General features: G+C 38.4%; 2 protein-coding genes across 2 annotated transcripts in view; both read right to left on the bottom strand.

Annotated features, from left to right (window-relative positions):
• The window catches only part of LOC111334711 (ephrin type-A receptor 4), a 96,295-nt gene that overhangs the window by 35,052 nt on the left and 37,007 nt on the right, over positions 1 to 24,236 (bottom strand). The gene's annotated exons all lie outside the window — the stretch shown is intronic.
• LOC111334708 (uncharacterized) lies at positions 291 to 8,636 on the bottom strand. The gene is made up of 8 exons (XM_088731916.1): positions 8,202 to 8,636; positions 7,221 to 7,372; positions 6,460 to 6,594; positions 6,217 to 6,300; positions 5,722 to 5,778; positions 2,244 to 2,331; positions 1,867 to 1,942; positions 291 to 1,485 (listed from the first exon to the last, which is right to left on the bottom strand). Exons 1-8 carry the CDS (start codon positions 8,255 to 8,257, stop codon positions 1,411 to 1,413), a joined length of 723 nt encoding a protein of 240 aa, XP_088588042.1. The 5' UTR covers positions 8,258 to 8,636; the 3' UTR covers positions 291 to 1,410.

Raw genomic sequence — 24,236 nt, 5'->3', positions numbered from 1 at the left:
TTTCCTCCTACAGCTGATGTCATATGAGAATTAAACATTTGGTTGGTTCTCCTGTTTGATACGATAGTGTCAGTCACCGGGTTTTATGTTTTTCCTCCCTCTAAATAAGTTAACTGATTCCAAACTCCAAACCCAACTGGAAACAATGGGCGAACAACCACGTATTGTTTTGTACCAATACTAAGATACACAAGTGTAAAGGTAAATTTCAACTATATTAACGATGAAAATAAAATATGAAGATAATATATACCCTATGTATGAAATTTAATTCTGACAGGTACTTCATTCCGTTAGCTACACCTCAGGCCATTCCAACCAACTGAAGGCTTGTCAGCTGACCATTTCGTTCCTATGAGGAAATCCGAAGACCCGTTAATCGTTTAACCCTCAAAGTCTTACGATGACTGGGATATAGTTTCTCAGCTTCACTGCTGAATCAAACATTAATTTAAAGAATCTCATGATTGTTAAACAAAATTTCCTTGTCAGTACCATAGGAAATATAAAAGGAGCAGTATGAAGAACATGCATACAGATGTAAGGGCGAAAGGATTTAGATAAAACGTACGACTCACCATAATAACAATAACAATTTAACATTTACATTGCGCAAATTAACATTGGAGTATGATCAAATGCGCATTACAATTTTTTGCGGGGGACTTAATAGACTGCTTGCAGCAGTTTACAATTTTTTGTGAAGACAAATTTTAACAGATGCTCCCAATTTCAGTAAACAGGCCAGACCACAACACCGGGGGCTAACTCCCCTACTCTTTGCGATAAATGTGTGGGCTCTTAATGTCCCCTGCTAACCAGTACAGAGAAGATTCAGGAGAAGGGACCTACGGTTTTTCGTTCTTATCCGAGAAGACTAGAATGTCTAACCATTTGCAGATATCATAGCAAAGGCAGCACATTCTCCTCAATTATTATTGAGTGTTGGTCCGGTCTGGGGCTCGAACCCACAACTAAGCAGATTAGCAGTAGGGTCTTATTTCGGAAGTCTACAACAGGATCGGGACCGTGAATAAACCCTACCTAAAGGGGCCACATGAAGAAAGGGCACTTTCTTAGCCTCCCACACGTTTTTCGGATCATTCAAGGTTTCTGGGAAACGAGCCCAAAAGCCCCTCATCAAAAACGACCACGATTCCTCGTTTTGGCAAGCTTCGACATACGAGCCTCGATTATCCAATCGAGCCTCAATTTTACAATCTTGCCTCGATTTTGCAATCGAGCCTCGATTTTCAAATCATGCCTCGATTTTTCAATCGAGGCTCAACACGGGAGGGAGCCCGGGGCGAGCGAGAGTGCTAGTGTTCTAGCAAACTTGTCGTCGTGCACTCAGGACATTTTTTAAATTTTAAAAAGAACACGAGAGGGGGAAATAATATTTTTACGCTGCTAAGGAGATGGAGGAAATGATTCTAAGGTATCTCTGGGTTGTTGGGCCTCACTTATCTTGCTTGATTCTTTAATCTGAAAGAATAAATACTGACAATTTCAGTAATATTTCACTGATAATGTAGAAAAAAGATCTTGAAATTGCTGCTGCTAAATCTTAACAGAGAAAGTGGTAATTATAGCAGTTTTATTGGTAACAAGTATTATTTATGCTGAATCACTTAATCATTTCACTCATTTCCTTTCCTGTTTGGGGATATGTCTCTGAAATTTGGGCCATACTTTGATGGCTGGTGCTTGTTTTGGCTCCTGAAGTCTTAAAGGAAGCCTTCTAAGAATAATCCTCATTTCATTGCCTGACTTTCTTCTAATGTGTTCTTTCTTTTAGTTTTTTTGCAACAGGTAGTGATATTGGTATTATTTGTGCAATATAAGTATTTGGGAAAAGCGATTTACCTTGTCATCCTCTATTGCCTTTTGCAATGCACTCTCCTGCTCCCTCTTAAGTGAAAGATCCTGCTCTAACCTCTCCCTATTGGAAACAATGCATAACTTGTTGTGAATCTCACCATCATTCACTTTGATTTGCTGCAGCTGTCTGGATAATAAAAACATATTAACCACAAAATTTGCATACACCTGGGTTTTTTTAATGTGTGTTAATTGTGAGCAAGACATTGTTTGACGCAGCTTAGTATCTGATGTGTGAATAACACATCAGATGTCAGCTATATGAGTTTATGAAAATTTTTTTTAAGATCATAAGGTTGTCAATGGGTAACAAGCTGGAAATATTTCTACCTTTATCTTATCGAATATTAAAGACCTCTTACCATTCCCTCGTGAATGCATCCACAGCATCTGCCGCCCTTTTTACTGCATCCACCACATCTTCCTTTGTTGCTAATTTTAGGTTGTCCCCTTGTTATAAGAATCGAAAATTAAACAATTTTGTTTCCAGCCATCTTTAAGTCAAATCAGATCAATATTAACCCATGATGTTCAATTTTTAAAAAGGGGCCAAAAAGACAATAATTATTAAAACAATTTACCAAAAAGTGGCAAAATTTATGCAAGGTCAAACTGGTATGTAGGTATTACACCGGTGCCTGATGATGACTTGGGATATTATACATGACTGCAAGTCAACCTTAAAATTATTAAAGAGTACATTATCTTTGAATTAATATAAGACTTAAGGTAAGGGAAGCACTTTTAAAGCAATGGGAGTTTTTCCTCAAACCTCCTTATGTTTATTGTTTGTTTTGACTTGTGCCCACACATAGTGATGACATTAAAATTGAATGAATACAGACTGACTTGAAGGCATGGGATCCTTTTTGAACATTCCAAACTGAATGTTATTTGCCAAGAAAAGCTTATTACTATTATCAATACAAAATTCCCTTCAATGAAATATATGAAGTTCATATATTTTGAACTGCGGTATTAGATACATGATTAGATTATGAGTAAATCGGACCCTGCACTTCCAAATTTTCTTTTCACTGTCATAAAAAGTAACATAAAATGGTAAGAAGAGTTTGAGAACATTGATAATTATGAGCATTATTGCATCTATTATTGGTGCGTAGAAGTTGTTATGGGGCACTAAATATAGCATAATGAAAAACAACATAGACTAGAAGATAACAGAATATTTTGATTTGGACAGTACTGCAGAAAGTAAAACACTCTATTTTAAGTACATCCTGGAAGGGAACAGGAGATGTCAACATCCCTTAATAATGAAGAAACATATTTATGCACACACTCTTTACAGTACATAATATCAGTACTTCAGATGCATCCATTCTAAAATATTACTAAAGTGTGATATACATTACAATATTGATGTTTAGCCATTAAGACTTAGGAAACTTTTTTAACTTTGACCTTTTTGTTAATTCAGTGTGTCTCATATCTTAGTGTGACCAGGCTCACAATTGTGCATGACATTGCAATATTTTTTGTTATAATTTTAGAATTACATCTTCAGAAACTATTTCCTATGATAACTAAATTATCATACACACAGGATTTGCATCATAAATTTCCTTTCGCACCATCACACCTAACTATTTCCTATGATAACCAAATTATCATACACACAGGATTTGCATCATAAATTTCCTTTCGCACCATCACACCTAACTATTTCCTATGATAACCAAATTATCATACACACAGGATTTGCATCATAAATTTCCTTTCACACATGATCACACCTAACTATTTCCTATGATAACCAAATTATCATACACACAGGATTTGCATCATAAATTTCCTTTAGAATGATCACACCTAACTTCCAAAATTTTAGAGAATTTCCTGCTATTGTTCGATTCCTTTTAAAGAAGTACAGTTAGTTAGTTTAACTCAGTAGTTCAGAGTGTCAAGACCCGCACTTACAAGCTCAGAACCTCTTGGTCACAGAAAAAGTAACTCCAGTACATGCAACCTCAAGTTAGTGACCTATTTTACTGAGGATTTGCTTGCAATCACCCTTTCTTTTTATCAGTACTATTTCTTTTGTACTTTCCTGTATAAATAAATTTTATTGTGGCTATAAGTCTGTCTCGTTGTTCAAATAACAACATCAGAACCTGAATCGGTCACATTAGTAAACATCCGTAATACGGATAGTAATTCAATACCTTCTCTCCCAGATCTGGAGTTTTCTTTTGTTATCCAAAAGTATAAGTTTCCATGATTGATTTCATGTACAATATTCAGAATTCTGATGATTTGATGGAGAGATAAACATTTTTGATTAATAAATTAAATAGTACTACTTAATGTGAAATACTATAGTATGCATGCATCATACAGTGGATATTAAAAATCTTGAATACCTTTGTGATGTTTGTGAATGATGTTTGTATTTCAAATTATAATGTACTGTAGGTTTGAAAACACAGAAACCAGTCAGTTGGAGTAACCTTGTATGTACAAAAAAATTGTCATGTGGGTACACATTGCACCAGGTCACCATGGTAACTTTTGATGTCTCCTCATGTGTTTTTAAGTTATATACACAGAAAAGTTTTAAGGCACGGTTCATGCATATGTCTCTCCATAAGGAAAATTAACCATTATGAACTATGATATTATCCTACTTATTTTGTTGCTGTGACTTAGTGTAATCAGAAGCTGTTTCTGCAGAGTGCAGCCTGCTTTTAGAGATAAAAATAACCTTTTATTAACTATTGATAATCACCTTATCACATCAGCTATGTTGTCACCTTCTTGTAGGATCACTGTAACCTGCATGCTTCTCTAATCAGACCTGGCCTGGTGACACATCTAAATACACAAATCTATCAATTAAAGTAGAGTTACATTTAATGTTATTTCTTTTGGTGTTATGATGCAACACAGTGCATTGTTACGATGCAAGCAATAGGACTATATGTCACCTAGAGAAATTAAAAGTTGACAGACAGTAACTTTAGTATACTTTTCCAAATGGGTCTGTTCCTCAGCAAGTGAAATTGACATGATGACAAATGTGGCTTCACAAAAGTTTACAGGCTAGTTTTATTTCAAATGTCACTGCTAATATATTTTACCTCTCAGTAACTCAACACATTGACACCTAGGCATGCTAACTGTATTTATTTACAACAGTTTCCTTGAAAATTGCAAGCCATCTGGGCAGACATAACTGGAACCAAATTGAATGCTATTTAACACAAACTTCCTCATATGTCAAGTTCAAAAAGATTGGTAGGAGAATATCCTCATGGGCTGATGCTACCTCTATCAGCACCTGTTCACAGTAAAGCACATCCTGTGCTCTGTCCACACTCCATGGCACTACAAAATTATTATGATTGTGGTCTACAAATAGTAATGGTATTCATTCAAACTGTCATCCTTTAAGGGCATCTGTGCCAAAATCTTTTAAGGGTTGGGTTTTTTCAAACTCTTCTTCCAGTTGCCTTCTTGAAATAACACAAGTATATTTTAGACGCCAATTCCAGATTTCTAATACTTTTGTTATTTGTTTTATGCAATATTATTATTTACAAATAGTAACGGTGTTCAATTGAACTGTCATCCATTAAGGACCTGTGCCAAAATCTTCTAAGGGTTGGTTTTGTTTTTTCATTCCCCAACTCTTGCTGTAGTTTGAAACATGAATCAGCTACATAGGACATAAGCAAGGTTAAGCTTTCTATTTTAGGTTCAAATGCTACTTTTGGCAAGAATATTGTTTTTGTATCTGGTTGAAATTTATCTAATGTCATCACCAGTGAGAGCCCTGCATGTAATTGCATTAAGTTATTGACAATATTTCCAACATACCTCTAGTATTCAGATCCACAACTCCTAAGGAACTCATATCCTCTTCTACAACCCCAGCTTAAATGTAATGGCACAAAATTGAATGAATATCGAGACCCTTACTTATTGTGCATTCCTTCATGCTACGAATGTGAGTGTTCCACTTGAGGTTGTCTTGAAAATACACACCCAGTAATTTCATGACACTAACGGCACTAACCTTAGAGCCATTAATTTCTATGAGATCATAGGAAGGTAATATATGACACAATTTGAAATCATCTATGTAAACTATCTGCAGTTTTAAAATTGATTTCTAGCGTTATGTGCATGCCTTTTTCAGAAAATATCCTTACCCACCCCAGAGATAACTATTAGATATTCCAATCAGGATTGGGTTTGTGGTCTGCAATAGCCAAAGATCATAATCGGGGAGAGGGGGAGGGGGGGGGGAGGCTAGAGGAAAAATAAAAAATCAGCACTTTGATGCTCTTTAATCATTCACCACGGTATTACCTGAATCAACATTTACTGGGTTACCAGTTAAATAGCTCCTGTCGAGGTCACTGTTATCCATGTCATCAAAAGCAGAAACACCATCTGTTCAAAAAAACAACACAACACAGTTTGAATTGTGTCACATCATAATCATATACGGGCAGATGGGTCACCTGCTTCCAGTCAAGATGAAAAATGGACGATTGAATAAAAAACATTAACTAAGTTTATAACTAGTGTGCAAATCAATCAAACACTTACATTCACTTGTAGGCAATGTCAATTCCACTTGATTAATAACACCACTTGCCACCCTTGTTTCATCACTGGAAGTCTCTGGCTGGATGACTGAGTTTGTTACACTTGTTTGAGATGAGCTGGGATTTGGGTGAGATCCTGAGATGAAAAATAAAATAAAGAATTTTAATCAGCCGTTTGAATTACCATTTAAATAGTGGAAAGATGTGATGATTACTTGTTTTCTATTGATAAATCTATGACAGACAAATACTGAAAATTTTTAGAGGCAGAGATCCTTATTGCCAGTAGGCCAATCAATGGTAATAAACATAAAAAGGGTAAATATTGAAAAGTTAGAATTTAAATATCAAAGTTTTTATTTCTCTGCAGATTAATTAGATTATGTTGTTGCTTTTGTCTTTCAAAGACCACTGGTGATTTTCTTTTTAATTGCGGCGGAAATGTATTGCCACTCTAAGGAGGCTGTTATTTCCACAACGCATGTTTCATTTTGTTTTTTAAGTGTGTTATTGCAATTCTAACAGGCATTTGTGGGTACTGCAGCCATATATTTTACTCCACTACAGTTACATTCATGTCAATATGCAAATTTGCTAAAGACCTGTCTTTGCAGCACAGTTATCTTGAGGCTTTGCCAAAATTGGCTTTTACTATTTTTACTTATGGGTCATATGACACAAATGTGTATGCACTCAATGCGATCTTTTGGTGCTGACTGCAATGACACAAACTCTTGATTGATTATGAAAGTTTACACTAACCTCCACTTCTCGGGCGTTGCAAAACCATGTATATGCGCCTGGAATTGGAACTCCCCTTGCCATAAATTCTAAATATTTCCTTGGTGTCTGGTATGCCTCTGTAAACTTTTTCCATTTTGCTCACACGGCCAGTGGACTTGTATAGACGAATTCTATGGAAAGGAAAGTTCAACATTGACACTACATACAGTTTACAGTAGCTATAAGAAATAAAATTTCAATTCACTAAATAGTAAATACAGTATGTGGCAAATTTAAATAGAGATGATCAATGATAAGTTTCTAGACTTGTTTGGCATGTTTTATTCCAGTCCATATTCCCCTCTGCCCCTTTACCCACTCCCCCTGCCTCAATGGTTAGCCTTCTGTCAATCTGGAAATTCCAGTTAAGGTTCCTGCTTTCCTTCATTAAATACTTTTACCAATTGCCAGTTTTCATTGTGTAGCCATCACCAAAACCATTGCACAGGTAAAGTCAAGAATCAAAGAGATAAAATAAGTTAAATATCGATACAGTCTCGGTAAGATTCAGATCTGTGCGTAGTTTAGAGCGAGAAGTATTCCGATCAAACTGAAAATCTGTTTAAATGCAAGTCTCCGAGTAACGACTGATAATTCCTTTCTTTTTAATTTTGATGACGTTGCGTGAAATGACGCTAAATGGGGTGGATCTGGATAACTTTCGGCCCACCCTTACATGTGTTATAACAGGTGCTGTTTTAGTATATTACGTGCAGATTTAACTCCATTGCAGGCCTTACATTCGTAGCAAGTTCACTCCTCATACTTTTGTTTTAATGAATGATCCGAAGCAAATAGCTAAAGTATAAGTGGTAAATTTTGAATCCTTTGTAGCGTGGCTAAAATTTGAATTGTTTCGCTCTATCTGGGTTTTACCTGACCACACACTTCTGAGTTTACATTCAGTATTCAATGCACACAACCTACATGCGGGATAAAGTGCTTTGGTACTTAACCTACCTATCCAAGTCAACAGCCGCAAGTCCAGCAAAATTTTCCTTGACCAGCTCTTTCATCTTTGCACTCAAATAGTTGCCTCCAATTTTGATGTCTTTCACTCTGCCCTCGCGATTCAGCAGTAGCCACGGATTTCCACGCGGTGTACACTTCGCCTTTTTACGGTGGCCTACAAGTGCACACCGAATTCAAAATCTCCATACCGAATTCTAAATCTCCACACAAAATTCTAAATCTCCACACCGAATTCTAAATCTCCACACCGAATTCTAAATCTTCACACCGAATTCTAAATCTCCACACCGAATTCTAAAGCTCCACACCTAATTCTAAATCTCCACACCGAATTCTAAATCTCCACACTGAATTCTAAATCTCCACACCGAATTCAAGATCTCCACACCGAATTCTAAATCTCAACGCCGAATTCAAGTTGCTCACACCGAATTCCAAAGATCTGGGAGACTGGACCGAGTATTGTTGCATTGAATTGAGTTATGCGGAAAAGAAAGTAGTAACTAGAACAGTAGCGTTAAAATGCGATGACTGTGTCGCAACGATATCTATTAACCGATTTTGTTCCAACTGCGGTATCGAGCTTGACCTCGAAAAGCTACCGATAAAGTATTACTTTAATGAGGGGTACGAGTATGAAGTTATTTTGCGTTTTTGGCAAAAGTACCATGGAATCGACATGAATGAATAACATTGAGCAATAAACTGCAAAAACATCAATTTCACTTAAAACTAAGCAATATATTACCCCAAAAACAGAGTAATCATCGAGGAACAACACTAAACCAATGCAGGAAACTCTCTCCCTGCAAAAATATTGCATTATCTGCTCAAAATATTGCATCTTAGCCTATACGAAAAACACAACTTATGCCCCAACGGAAAGGATCATGGATACGTACACACAATTGGCCAAAAGTAAGAGTCAATAGAAACAAAGCAAGTACGAAATGGTTGTGAAACAACTCATGTGTAACTGATACCGAGAACGAATCTCTACTAGTCTATTTAGTTAATCGGCAACTGACGAGATCCACAAGATTAGGATCGAAACCGCGGTCTTGCCTGACCACCTACAGAAAATGTCAAGACATTCTAATGGCAAATGGGCTACTAAACGCCACGGGCCAAAGGAATGCCAATTCGATGAAACAATACTCGGTCCAGTCTCCCAGATCTTTGGAATTCGGTGTGAGCAATTTGAATTCGGCGTGGAGATTTAGAATTCGGTGTGGAGATTTAGAATTCGATGTGGAGATTTAGAATTCGGTGTGGAGATTTAGAATTCGATGTGGAGATTTAGAATTCGGTGTGGAGATTTAGAATTCGGTGTGCACTTGTGGGCCACCGTAGCCTTTCCCTTCAGCCATACGAACACTTTACTCGTTGACTTTCCTATCGGCTGAGGTGACCCGCAATCGCTTCCAGAGCTGGAATCGCCTGAATCTCCCATGTTCGAACATCCTTGGTCAATTCAGTCAACTTTCATTACAACAGTGATTTATTGATGAAATCCAAGCGAACAGGCCCTTTTTTGTTCTGCCGTAGAAGCACGAGTCCGGCACGTGAATAATAAAACCGAAACCAATCAACTTCATTGTGGGGGGGCCCAGAAGAGTAATATACCAAAACCCTATTTCCGCTATCACATCACTTTTTCTGTGAAGTAAAGGTTATGAGCCTTAATTCCCAAACCACTCAAGGAGTGACGTTAGTTAGGGGTTTAAGTCTATTCGCAGAGCTCTTTATTCCTTACATTTCGATTACGCAAAAGAAGAAAAAACCGCTGGCAGTGGTTTGGAAAAGGAAGACGATGGGAGGTGGAAAAGGAAGACGGTGGGAGGTGGAAAAATCAATCAGTCATCGTTAAATAAAATGAAGAAGAAGGCTGAGACCAATCAACTTGTTCCTTAATTGCGGTGTTGTTGGAAACTGTACGCTACATTTATTAATCTTAAACATAAGTGATTTCGTCTATCTAGTACATAACCAAACCGCATGTATGCAGCACTTGTCTTATCGCCCCATATATGGTGCTGTTCCACGTGCTTACAATGAGACGTGGTGTGTGATTTTCGTGAGGGTTGTGAGAGGGAGTTAACTGGAGTGTAATAGCAAAATCGAACCAAGAAAATAAATCGTGAATACGCTAGCTTTGGCACGTTTTCGACAGAGTGCCTCAAGGCACGATTCTGGGCCCTGTTTTATTCTTACTCTATATTAACGATTTACCTCAGTGCCTTAATTTTTCTCATCCTCGAATGTATGCTGACTATACCAGCATTACTTACGCTGGCAAAGATTTAAACGAAATTGATGATTATCTTAACAGAGATTTGAAATCTGTTAATACCTGGTTGTCTTCTAATAAACTCACATTGAACCTGACTAAGACCGAATTCTTAATAATAACTTCAAGGCAAAGGCGAGTTTACAGACAATCCGTCTCTTACCATTAAAATTTTCCCATTGAGCAGGTGTCGTCAACAAAGTCTCTCGGTGTATCTATCGATGAAAACTTAAGCTGGAATACCCATATTGAAATTGTTTGTAAGAAAATTTTTTCAGCTTTGGGCTTAATTAAGCGCATTAGAGATTTTGTACCATTCTACACTCTTTTAAACATCTTCAATGGTTTGGTAAAGCCCCAGTTTGACTACTGCAGCTTAGTATGGGATTGCTGTAGTTCAAGTCTGGCCGAAAAACTTCAGAAGCTGCAGAACCGTGCGGCTCGTATCTTGAAGTCCGTCCGTTATGATTCTAGTGCTCTAGACCTGTTCCGTAGACTTCATTGGAAAAACCTAAGGAATCAGAGGCTTTTTGCCAAAGCCGTTATGATGTTCAAAATTCTAAATGGGCAGACACCTGATTATTTATCAAATAAATTCATCTTTCGTAATGATACTACTAGTTATAGATTGCGAAATAGTGAGATGAGGCTGGCTCTTCCGCAACCTCGTACCGATATGTTCGTAAAAGTTTCTCTTATAGCGGTGCCGCGTTGTAGAATAGCCTTCCGACTGATATTAGAGTATCTAAAACATTAGGTGAGTTTAAGACGAAGCTAAGTAACTTTAGTTTTGAGTGAACTAATGACGCGGCGTCCCTGAAAAGCAGTACTTTTATTTTCATTTATTTTCATTCTGATAAGAAGTTAGTTCAGTTCGTTTATATTAGGCTTTTAATCTTTGTATATATTTTATAATGATTATATAGTTTTAAGTTTTACATTTGTAGGTATATTGCTTGTATACGACTGAGTGGAATTTACCGTGTATAAATAAAGTGATCTATCTATCTATCTAACTTCATTGTCGGGAGGGAGGGAGACCACAGTGGGATGTTATACTAAAACACTATTTCCGCTATCACATCACTATTGTATATAGTAAAGGTTATGAGCGGTAAAAAAACTCGAAGCTTTTCCAAACCACTCTAGAAGTTGCGTTAGTTAGGGGTTTAAGTGTATTCAAGGAGTGCGCAACAAAAAAAAAACCGCAGGGGTTTGGAAAAAGAAGACGGTTGGGACATGGACGTCCAAAGTAGTAAAGCTCGCGTCTAGAGGAAAAATGTATTATCATTTCATGGAAACGTCACCCGCTGTGTAACCCGGTGTTAAGTTATTCGAGGAACCGTCGAGAATTTGAATGCGTCATAAGGAATGGGGAACGAAATATGGTCGTATATGAGAACGATTCTTCGCAGTAAAGCACTATTTGAGCAATAGTGAAAATCAGACCTGAAAAAAATTTCAGGCCTGTACGGGATTCGAACCACTGACCTTTGCGATACTAGTGCAGCGCTCTACCAATTGAGCTAACAAGCCAACTGGGAGCAGGCCATCAAATTAATTCGATATAAACCCGTAGATGATAAATCAAACAACAACAAACATATGAAACATATGTGTGAACTGCGGTTATGAGACGTATATGAGAACGATTCTTCGCAGTAAAGCACTATTTGAGCAATAGTGTTTGATTTATCATCTACGGGTTTATATCGAATTAATTTGATGGCCTGCTCCCAGTTGGCTTGTTAGCTCAATTGGTAGAGCGCTGCACTAGTATCGCAGAGGTCAGTGGTTCGAATCCCGTACAGGCCTGAAATTTTTTTCAGGTCTGATTTTCACTATTGCTCAAATAGTGCTTTACTGCGAAGAATCGTTCTCATATACGTCTCATAACCGCAGTTCACACATATGTTTCATATGTTTGTTGTTGTTTGATTTATCATCTACGGGTTTATATCGAATTAATTTGATGGCCTGCTCCCAGTTGGCTTGTTAGCTCAATTGGTAGAGCGCTGCACTAGTATCGCAGAGGTCAGTGGTTCGAATCCCGTACAGGCCTGAAATTTTTTTCAGGTCTGATTTTCACTATTGCTCAAATAGTGCTTTACTGCGAAGAATCGTTCTCATATACGTCTCATAACCGCAGTTCACACATATGTTTCATATGTTTGTTGTTGTTTGAAATATGGTCGATTTACAACACTAAGTATTCCGAAATACGAACATATTAAATATAAGAATAATAAAACTTAGTCAATCCTAGTATGTCCGATGTGGTATTTGGTGATTTCTGCCGTTTTTGGCTTGCTTTGTAAAGTCGTTTTAAAACAGGTAGAACAGTGATAACATAGCCATCGTCTTCCCGTCCCTTGAGTAGTACTCAAAGTGCTGATAAAATACTGGGCTAACGACCAGTCAATGCGACAAGCGTTACAAACAAAATATGAAAATTAAAAAATTAATCACCCACGAGCTAGCCTGCTATCACAACAAACTTCAAGGAGTTTTGAGTTTGGTGATTATAATTTATTAGAATAATCTATTAGGTGGAATAATTTTCTGAAATTAGTTTCTGAGGCATTTAGATATTCCCCGGTCCTTCGAATTCTCGAACCTCCCGATAACTTTACCGAAAGTGGTTTCTTTACCCCAAGACGAACTACACTGAATTCTTTCTCCGATTTCTCGCAGCCTTGACAAAATTCACACTTGGAAGCTCTTTGCGCATGGAAAAATATTTGCTCATGGAAAAATTAAAAGCAGAAAATAGTCCGGCTTGGTTAAAAAAAAAGCAAGTAAAAAAAGGCCCAAGACGAAAGAAAGGGTATCATTCTGTCAAGAGAATTACAATCCTTAGAAAGCGACTGGAACTCTACTCCACGATGGCGTCCAGATTTTGCACAAAGAAGTCACGGATAGGGTTAGGGTTAGGGTTAGGGTTAGGGGTTGGGGTTAGGGTTAGGGTTGGGGTTAGGGTTAGGGTTAGGGTTAGGGGTTGGGGTTAGGGTTTTAGGGTTGGGGTTAGGGTTAGTCAGAAGTGGCCAGTTATTCTGAAGTTGCTACGGGGCTTCTTCTGAGCGCTTGATCCGTGTTCTCTTTTTTTGCCGAACTCTTCTCTTTAATATCGCCGGTTATTCTTCTTTCGCATAAAAAGTTGACACGTGACAAGGAAAAGTTCCTAATTCTCCTCAAACAGTGCCGAGGTTTTGTAATCGATAAAAGTTAACCTTACCATATCGAGCAGATTAAACGACTGTCAATGTTAGCATCGGGTAAAAGCTCGCAGTTGAAGTGGCTCAATCCAGACATGTTGGCAACCAGCAGAGAAATGGAGAATCACTTTCAACGATAAAAATATCCTGTCACTTTAACTGAAAGAGACTCCAGGGAAGTAGGTCTCCAGAGGTCAATAAGAAATATGTCTCTAGAGAACATCTAATTTTGAAAACAACTGTTTAAGTTAAAAAGGCACTGGGGACACAATACTAAAACAATGAATCGAAAAAGAATTGTCTTTATAATCGTAGTTCTGCAAACACAACAAGTAATAATAACAAAGCTTTTAATTAAAAAAGAAAGGATTCTGCTAGTGCTTAGAGACTCGAGCAAAAAAAAGATGCTGATAATATAAGGTCACTCTTCAGTTTGCCTAAAGAAACGGACTCCACAAAATAAACAGGGAAATGGGAGAATAAAATGGCTGTGTAGTGACGCGATGCTAAAACAATGAAACATGTCTCTATTAACATAGGTCTCCAAACACAAAAAGTAATAACAACAAAGCTTGTAATTAATTAAACAATGAAAAGATAAATATTACAAATGGCACTTAAGCAGCAAACAGAATTGAAAGTATGCCGCCAAAGTGCGAATTGATAAATGATTCTGGTAGAGCCTTAAGACTCAAGCTAAAAAAAAAGATGCTAAAACAGAGATTTGTTTATTGAAAAATACTGTCTTCCAAAATAAAAAAAAGAACTTAATAAATAAAACAAAATAAAACAAAAGGCACTTAGAGACAAAATCAATAAATTGAAAAAGGAGTCTGCCAGAGCCTTAATTAAGATTCAAGGAAAAAGAACTCAAGTGAGAAAGCACAATAGGTGATAGTAACAAAGGCTTTGTGTATTACAAAATACTGTTTTCCAACACAAATTAATCTTACAAAAGGCACTCTAGCGGCACGCTGCAAGATCGATAAATTGAAAAAGGATTTTGCTAGCGCCTAAATACTCAAGGGAAAAGAACACACGTGTGAAAACACACGAGTTGATAGTAACAAAAGCTTTTTGTTTTATTTGAAGGCTTTTTGTGTTAAACTATAAAATGAAATAGAATGTGTTTATGATAAACGAAGGAAAGAAAGATGAAGGAAAGCTGAAAGACAGCTGAATCATAAAATATACCTAAAATGTGGAAAAAAAAAATAAAAAGGCGAGGTGTAAGTGACCGCCCACAAATCCAGTTTCGATGCCGGGCTATTTCTAGTGGATAACAATTATTGCTTTCTCGTGCCATTCAGACAATGTAACACAACAACAGGACCCAGAGGTTTCATTAAGTGCAGGTCACCGGGAAATGGGCTGGCTGTAAGCATAGTTTTGCCAACGTTGGGTGTGGACAAAACCTGGCCTAGGCCATGGCCTACCCTGTGGCCTACCCTATGGCCTACCGGTGGTCAGATTTTTAAAAGGATAGCATTGCTGGAAACCTTTCAACGCTTTCCTGAGTACTGTCTTACCAACGACTTTCTTCTGCTGTTTTGGCGGCCACATTCCGTTCAAAATTTCTTAACCTTCTGATAGAATAAGGAAATCGAGGAACAGAAGCCGGTTAAACGCAACTTTTGGGCAAACATCATCATATCAGCTCTCCTTTCAAATTAGTGCAATACTGGCCCTTTCTTTGGAAAAGCAAGTAAAGTTTGCGAAATGTTTACGATGGCGATGCGTGCGTGTCCCGGGGTGCTCGTTGCAAATTCAATACTCTACAGCACTTGAGGGCACTTAAAAAATTGGCCTGGCACGTAATGTTTGCGTTTTCTTACCTGGATATGTATGCTCTCCAATATAACGCCGTTCATTACATTTTTACACCAGCACTCCACTAGCTGTTACCAACTGACAGCCTGCATAAAGCCGCCATTTGTAGATCCTCTCTGACCACGCAACATTGGCCCCTCCTCTCCCCTCCCCCTTAACCTACCGTTATGGTTGAGTGCTGTGATATTTGCAGTGTTTCGTTTTCAGAGACAGATAATTGTACACCAGCGTATTCGTTCGACTCTTAATGATTTTATTTTTATGTTCTTAAAAATCTGACCACCGGTAGGCCATAGGGTAGGCCATAGGGTAGGCCACAGGGTAGGCCATAGGGTAGGCCACAGGGTAGGCGACAGGGTAGGCCATAGGGTAGGCCATAGGGTAGGCCAGAGGGTAGACCACAGGGTAGGCTACAGGGTAGGCCATGGCCTAGGCCAGGTTTTGTCCACACCCGTTTTGCAGAGAAAGTTGAATCTGTCAAATCCAGTTGATGATAAATATGAGGGTGATGCATATAAGTAGCCGTCATCGTTAATTTGAGAAGTATTCTCTGCACTGTGAAAGATATGAGGTTAGCTCTAATCCTTACCATTGTTCGACCGTTCATGATTACATTTCTCTGTGCATTGTTTTTTGAAGTAACTACGGGTTCTGGGCTCAGTTAATGAACCAAATCACCAAGCTACTGGATGATGAAAAGTAGCCGATGCATTTGAGTAATAGTTGCATGGACATTCATGACGCTTGATCTTGGGCCTTGCACGAGAAAAGAACACACAATTTGTTAAAAAAAGCAACATTGTATTCCGATCCCCACCGGCAGAAAAGATCATCAACGCCCATTGCAAAGCTGCGGTGATCACAACAATAGATATAGCATCCAAACATGTCCAAATTACTTGTACGCCAGCAATAGAATCCAACTAATTAATCGTATATAATCCAAAACCTTTATCCTCCAAAAACGGTGCCTGGGTGCACTATGTTGTTTTGAAACTTTTCGTGAAAGTTGAATCATTATGCGATTAGCAAAGTTGGAGTAAAATTACGATAAATACGGAGCACACAAAAGAGAAGCGGCACTTCACAATTTTACGTATTATAGAAAAATGAAAGATATATGATGTAAGAATATCAAATAGTAATTAAAATGACAAAAATTATTACATAGAATATTGTATTAAAATTCAAGATAGCGAGAAAATAACCATCAATTGCAATTTAATTCCTGAAACTAACGCTCTACAACACTTCTACGACATTAGCATGAACTGAAGAAAGTCTATGGGACCAGAGCAGAGAGAGAAGAGGAGGGAAAACACTACTTCAATGTTGATGATAAGGTGGGTGTTAAAGGGTGAATTGTGTCATACGTACGAGGCATTGAGGCGTTAAAGACAGAGAGAAAATAACCATAAATTGCAATTTTATTCGTGGAATTAACACTGTGCAACACTTCTATGACACTGGGATGAACTGAAGAAAATGTATCGCACCAAAGCAGAGAACGTCGTCACTATAGACATTGAGGATACTTCCTCTTATTCACGACTACCTCTCTCTTTGAACTACTTTGATGCAATGATAGTTTGGTAACCTACCTACCAGAACCTCTGCATCGATTATTCATGATATCATGCTCAACCTCATCCAATATTTGCTTAATTGACGCACGCGGGAAATTTGGAGGGCACAAGAGAAGCGGAAGAATTGCTCGAGATCTCTTTTACCTTCCTGAGTGCATCCCTAATTCGATATACTCAAAGTTAAAAGCATGAACCAATTCTTTTATGACAGCATGCATACATAAGTTGTGCATGATCTCGAGCCAAATGTATCTCCGTTCGGCCCTCCCGCGTAGTCATTATGTATATATTATGTATTCATATGTTGAGACACCTCGGTCGCTCTATGAAGTTTTCCATTCTCCGAAAAAAGCCTTCCACTTCAATTTGACACTTTGGGCACTTGTAAATTTGTATTGATCTCGTTCAGTTGACTAGTTATCTTTGTCCTGCAATTCCAAGGATCTGCGAATGAACTTTCAGTTTCGCCAGCTCATTTAGTATAGGTAATTGCATGGGACAAGTAAAATTCATATAAGGATAAATATCAATTGTATTTTCAGAAGTTGCAGAAAATGTAATTAGTGATCATCCTAATTAGCATAAATTAATATTTGCCGACACGGTGCGCGGAGAGTTATGGGATCGTGGTTAGTAATTTGAGGGCGTTAGCAGGGAGAGGCACTCTACGGCCAGCCTTCGTCTCGATAAGTCCTTAGATTTCGTTTTCGTTCAAATTTATGCATTATTTATTTTTTCTTTTATTTCTTGAAATGTCATGTTCACATCAGGTAGTACTTGGAGCTGTATGCGCATATTTCCCTTAGTAACTGTGCAAAATATGTCATTGATAGGATAAGCTGAAACTCCGAAGGTGGCACCAATGCCTTGGTTGGGGTTACACGACCCCGTTTTTTCCACCTAGAGGTTTTAAGGGTTTTTCTTGTTCGGCTGTGGTGCATTTAGTTTCCTTCAATCGCAATACACCTTCGTAATGATGTCAATTTGGTGGCAACTTTTGAAAACACAAGTGACATTTATCCTTCATTTTACGGGGAAACATGCGATTGTTTGTTTATAATACGAAGGACAAAACTTTAGGTTTTTAAGAAGGTCAAAAACGCACGCTTTCGGGCAATTTCGTAGTAGGGTATTGTAGTGTTCAGCGAGCGACAATGAACTGTATCACGCACGTCTCAGCTGAACAAAATATTGTTTTTGTACCACAGCGCCAAAATAATGAAACCAACCCTGCTAGGAAGCATTTCATGAAGTTGTAATTCTTAAGGGAAAATGAATTAAGCCTCTTTTATGGTTTTACTGAGTTTACGTAATTTTGCTCTAGGCAATTATCAGATTTATGGAAAAATGCCTAGTGTATCAGGCAATCAGGATTTAGTGAGTTTGCCCTTTATGTATAAAAGCGATCCTCGCAGTAATGAACACTACTGATGTAGTAGTGAAATAAGGCCCGGGAAAAAAAAAAAAGGTGTGCATTCACTTTGCTATGCCTGAAGAGCCGCAACAGCGGTGAAACGTGTAGCGCAGAAGCAAAGTAAAAGAAGACTTTCGTTTTTCATTGGTTTTATTGTACACACACACACACGCACGCACGAACGCACACACACACACACACACACACACACGAGATTACTATGATGTGGTCTGGCCTGTTTACTGGGAATGGGGGGAGGAGGCATCTGTAAAATTTCTCCTTGATTAATTGTAAACTGCCGCCGGCAGTCTGGAAAAGTCCCCCGCACAGTGTTGTAAAGCGCATTGGAGCATTTACACGGAAATGCGCTATAGAAATCGATATATTATTATTATTATATATATTATTATATATAAATAGAATAAACGTTTGAAAAGAAACTTTTCCCTGAGCGGGATTTGAACCCACGTCCACCTGTTACTAGTCAGGTGTGATGACCACTACACTATCAGGACAACCATGCTGGCAACACGGCAATCGAAGATGTGATTTACGTGATCGGAGACGTGGTCTTCCGGGAAACTTAATTTTCAAGGTGACAGGGTAGGGGAAGCCTATAACCCCATATGAAACCCAACTAAGGATCTATTAAAGATACACGACCGAAGTCAACTTAGCGGCTGACTACCGATATTGGTAAGAAACGTTTGCCCTCTAAACGGCGCGTACATCAGCGAAAACATCATCTACGAAGCAACTGTCACAACAACTTCTGGTAACGAAAGGAACTACATTGGAATGACAGAACACGCATTCAAATCAAGATACAACAATCACAAACTCTCTTTCAAGAACCGAAGATACTCACATGACACTGTACTTTCAAAACACATTTGGGATTTAAAGGAGCGAGGCAACGACTACAAGATCAACTGGCGCGTCATCAAAAGGGCAAGCGCATAAAAAGGCAAACCTAACTTGCTGCAACCTATGTTTGGCTGAAAAACTTTGCATCTTGACCGCTCAAAATGCCTCTCTCCTAAATAAGAAATCTGAGTTTGTAACGAAATGCCGCCACGAAAACAAGTTTTTCACAGCATCCAATCAGAAGAAGCGCGCGCGTGACGACTTCTAACCGTTCTTAAATTTTAAACATTCATAACCGTTTACCTCTCGTAGACATCGCTCAATCTAATGATCGCCTAGAGCGTGAAACTCGAGTAACTAGTAATAATTTCCTTCTTTCACATTTGTATATATGTATAAATATATAAATATATATATAGAGGGACTAAACTTGGTGTCCGTGAAACAGTGCTCGATACAAATAGTAGAGCGGGTAAAATGTGTGGTAGTCGGAAAAAAGCAACTAGATATACATCCCTACAGACCTGTTTCGTGGTTGCCCACTCATCAGGGGATTTTAATGGCAGAATAAGGCGATGCCATCGCTTATATATTACACTAATTGCTAATTAACATGGTTTATGCAGTGTGAAAAGTGTCAAGTCAGCTGTTGCGTAGGAGTACTTTGTTTCTGTGTCGGCAGGAAGAGACGAGTTCGTTACGCTTGTTGAGTGTTGATAGGTCTGGCTGGCAGATGATTAGGAATTTCTCTTTAAGGCATAAGTTGCATCGTTTGCTCGAGCTGTTGTAGGGCAGGTGGGAAGATAGGATGCGCCAGGTGATGGAATAATTGATGTTATTAAAAACTGGATAATTGGATAATGCAATTCAAGACTTTTTATTGGCTTAGCCATTATGGTATATGAGCCAATATACCATAATCTGATATCTGTACATTGTAACATCCAGTTTCTTCCTACAAAATAAATTCGAGAAGATTTTCCTAATATCTTGGGGGCCATTCTTATAATAAAACAATTATTCCACTCGCGCTTGTTGGATATGAGATGATTATAGCCAACTCGGCGCTACGCGCCTCGTTGGCTATCTATCATCTCATATCCAACGCGCGCTTGTGGAATAATTGTTAATTGTTGTCTTTAAGTGTCCAGATGTGTTTGCTGAGTTCGGTGGAGTTGCGGTGTTTTGCGTGTCGGAATGATGAGGTGTGGTTGTTGTAGCGCGACTTAAGGTCGTTTGCAGTGAGCCCGATGTATGTGTCTGTCGTGCTGTTGTCTTTATGTGTAATGGTAGCTTGGTATATGACAGATTGTTGGAGGCAGTTTCCGTCTAGAGGGCATGAGTTTTTCTGTCGGCAGTTGCATTTCTTGTTGTTTGCGGTAGAGGTGTCGGTTGTGGCGGTGGCGTTAGTCTCTACGTGGGAGGTGAGGATTCTTTTGTTGTGGTTGTCGATGATTTGTTTTGTTTTGTCCATGCAGCTGTAACTAATTTTGATTGTGTTTCTGTTGAAAATTCTGCGGAGCTTATGATCTTTGGGGAAGTGTTTGTCAATCAGCGCGAGGAATTTATGTCTGATGTTAGTGCTGGTGTTCTTGGTGAAAGGCGGGTTGCACCAGAGGATGTTGTTGCGTTGGCAGTTCTTGCGACTTTGTGTGTGCGTTGGTTCGTAGTGGAGTGTGTAGCTGTAACCACTGGTGTTTAATGCTTTCTGGTAGGCGGGAGCGGCTTGGTCGAAGGAGGTTTTTTCGGATGAGAGGGATGATAAGCGTCTGTTGATGCCGGCGGGGATGTTTTTCGTGGTGGACGGGGGGTGGTTGCTTTCGCGGTGGACGTATTGTAGCGTGGTATTGGGTTTGGTATATGGCTGGTAGGTATTTTGGCTGAGGTTAAATGTGACGTCCAGGAAGTTGATTACTTGTTTCTTAGCTTCCATGGTGATGCGGAGTCCGTTAGCGTTAAAAGGCCCATTTTCATCCGAGATCCTTCGCAGTCTTTTGTTTATGTTTTGGAATCGCGCTATTGCTAAATGGCGAACTCTGATAGTCATTCACAGACACTATTTAAAAGAAAAACAAAGATTTGGTGAAGAACACAGTAAACAAATTTGCAACTAAATATTTGAGACTGAAAAATCATAAATCGAGTCTGTGTATAAGACTCGCACAAAGCTTACTTGATGTTGAAGGAAATTGTTCGGCTTCAATACTAAATAAAATATAAACAAATGACCAATATTGGCCAAAACTGATTTACTTTACGCATTTCAATTATAGAATAATGACTTGTACAAATGAAATCGCTTACATACATATCTCAGGATCTCAAGTAAAAATCAGTCAAATAATTATACTCACCTCGAAAAAATCTCCCCGGAATCTCTAGTTCCATCGTAGGAACAATGCAATAACATTTCTGCAAAAGCACTGTCTGTAGTGTTAGTGAAACCCATTGTTGTTTTCCTTGCCCTCCATAAATCATACACAGACTCTCGAAGTCGAATAACCTTTGCCAAGCCGGGAAGACCCGGCCTTCCTCTAGACCGCTTCTTCGGCGGCATCAACTTTTCAAATGACGTTTTTCACCGTCATACATGTAAGAATTAAAAACTATTTACTGATATGGATACTACGATAGTGTGTTGTTCGCACATGATTCAAGATGGAACTTTGAAAGCCCTAATCAGTAAGATGGAAGAAGATAACAAAGCGATTCCGCAACTTCGAGGAAAATAGCGTATTTTTCATATATGAAAAGTAATCTGGGCGCGCAAGGCATCTCGGTTGAAAATGGGCCTTTAAAAAGCACTCCTTCGCAACAGCTGACTTGACACTTTTCACACTACACAAACCATGTTAATTAGCAATTAGTGTAATATATAAGCGATGGTATCGCATTATTCTGCCATTAAAATCCCCTGATGAGTGGGCAACCACGAAACAGGTCTGTAGGGATGTATATCTAGTTGTTTTTTTCCGACTATCGCACATTACATATATACATATATATATATTTGTATATATTTAACAATTATTCGCCGAAGGCGAGGTGAATATCGTGGAATAATCCCCGTGACGAGGTCGAGGCGATTATTCGACAATATTCACCGAACCTGAGGCGAATAATTGTTTTAGTATAATTTCAGAGCTGAACAACAGAGAAATTTCTAAAATCATAACGTTTTAGTAACATTTATTAACTTTTTATTTTAACATTTTATATAAACCACGTCGAGCGGTTTATAGAGCGTCATATAAGGAACCGCTCGACCAATCAGATTGCGGGAAACTCTTTGCTCAGCTCTGAAATTATACTAATATATATATATAAATTTATAAATATACATATAATTTTTTTTCGTTTTTGTATGTACACTCTATTTACGCTCTACTTTATGTATTGAGCACTATACCGCCAGCTAAAGCATCTCCTCTAGATATATAAACTTAGAAATATGCATATAATTTTTTTTCAGACCTTTAATATTTTGCTTCTACATCATTAGTGTTCATTCCTGCGAGGATCGCTGTTGTACACTTCTTGAAACCGCATATATGATTTTCATACATTCTAATTCTTTGCCCTCTATGTTACAAAGTTGGAAAGTTCGATCTGCGCGTCAAAGTCTAAAGGGAGAGAAGAGAAGCAATGTTACCAACTTTGAGCTGGAGAGATTTTTAGCCTTTGTCCAGTTTTTATCCGAGGAAGAAATTTTCCGACGCCGCTGTTTTAAGCAAAGTTTTACCGTTCACGCTCCTTAGAGGGTCTCAACGGGGTTAACCAATAGCCGTAAAGCGGCCAAAACAATTTAGCCGTATGGTGTTAAAATTGATAAATTTTAACCGATAGTCGTAAATATAGTGAAACGCAATAAAATATCTGGTAACGACAATAGAATGATATAAACAGTTAGCCGTAAATTGGCCAAAATTTTTAACCACTAGCCGTGAAAGCCATCACCCCATTGGGACCCCCTCCTTGGGGGACTTAAAGTAGGTCTAGTTCATTAAAACTCTTGCATCCAGCGTCTTTATCTAGGAACGCTACTGACGAATAATCATATCTCTCGGTCGTTTTCTTGGAATTCAGAGTCAAGTGAAGATGAGGAAGGAATCAGTGTCGAAGAGCTTAAGAGTTCAACAGGTTACAAGCTGTTCTTGAAAGCCCTAGACGAGTGGGAAAAATTCAGCGTAAAGTAATTCATTAGGCTGGGCGCTCTACTTGTAAAAAGCTACAATTACTTGTGCACCGAAGTTGGACTTTAAAACCAATTGTTGAAAGACCGTTCTGGATCACATTTTGTAACTTTTACTTTTTCTTCGCCCCGTCGAGACGTAGCTCACAAAAATATCCCCCATGTTGTATGTTAAACCATCGAATAACGTCCAGGGATAACAGAGAAGGAGGGGATTCATAATTCAGATATTTAGAAAGTCTGTGTTTCGATTTTTCCCGTTAGTACAGTGCTCGATACAGTAAAGCAGAGCACAATATAGGCTGAGTTGGGAAAATACAAAGGCTATGCTTTCATCCCCTGATGAGTGAGCAATCGCGAAACAGGCTTGTAGGGATGAAAGCGTAGTCTTTCTATTTCTCAAACTGAACATAAACTGCGCTCTACGTTTATGTATCGAGCACTATAATCCTATAGATATAGGAAGTCTGCGTTTCGATTTTTCCCTCTAACAGTGCTCGATACATGAAAGTAGAGCGCACTTCTTTATCCCTACAAGTCTAGTTCGTGATTGCTAACTCATAAGGGGATTTTGTTGTTACCATCGTTTATATACTTTACAAAGTGCTCTGTTCAGTTATTGCGCAGTA

This window comes from Stylophora pistillata, chromosome 8, assembly GCF_964205215.1.
Source record: "Stylophora pistillata chromosome 8, jaStyPist1.2, whole genome shotgun sequence".
In the NCBI taxonomy this organism is placed as follows: Eukaryota; Metazoa; Cnidaria; class Anthozoa; order Scleractinia; family Pocilloporidae; genus Stylophora; species Stylophora pistillata.
This window is presented reverse-complemented; position numbering and strand designations above follow the sequence as displayed.

Excerpts from the sequence above, each read along its gene's own strand:
- LOC111334708 (XM_088731916.1), bottom strand. The coding sequence starts at position 8,257 with ATGAAAGAGCTGGTCAAGGAAAATTTTGCTGGACTTGCGGCTGTTGAC. Across the intron at positions 6,301-6,459 it reads GACATTGCCTACAAGTGAAT|ATGGTGTTTCTGCTTTTGAT; the intron begins GTAAGTGTTTGA and ends TTTTTTGAACAG. Across the intron at positions 1,486-1,866 it reads AGGCAATAGAGGATGACAAG|ATTAAAGAATCAAGCAAGAT; the intron begins GTAAATCGCTTT and ends TTATTCTTTCAG.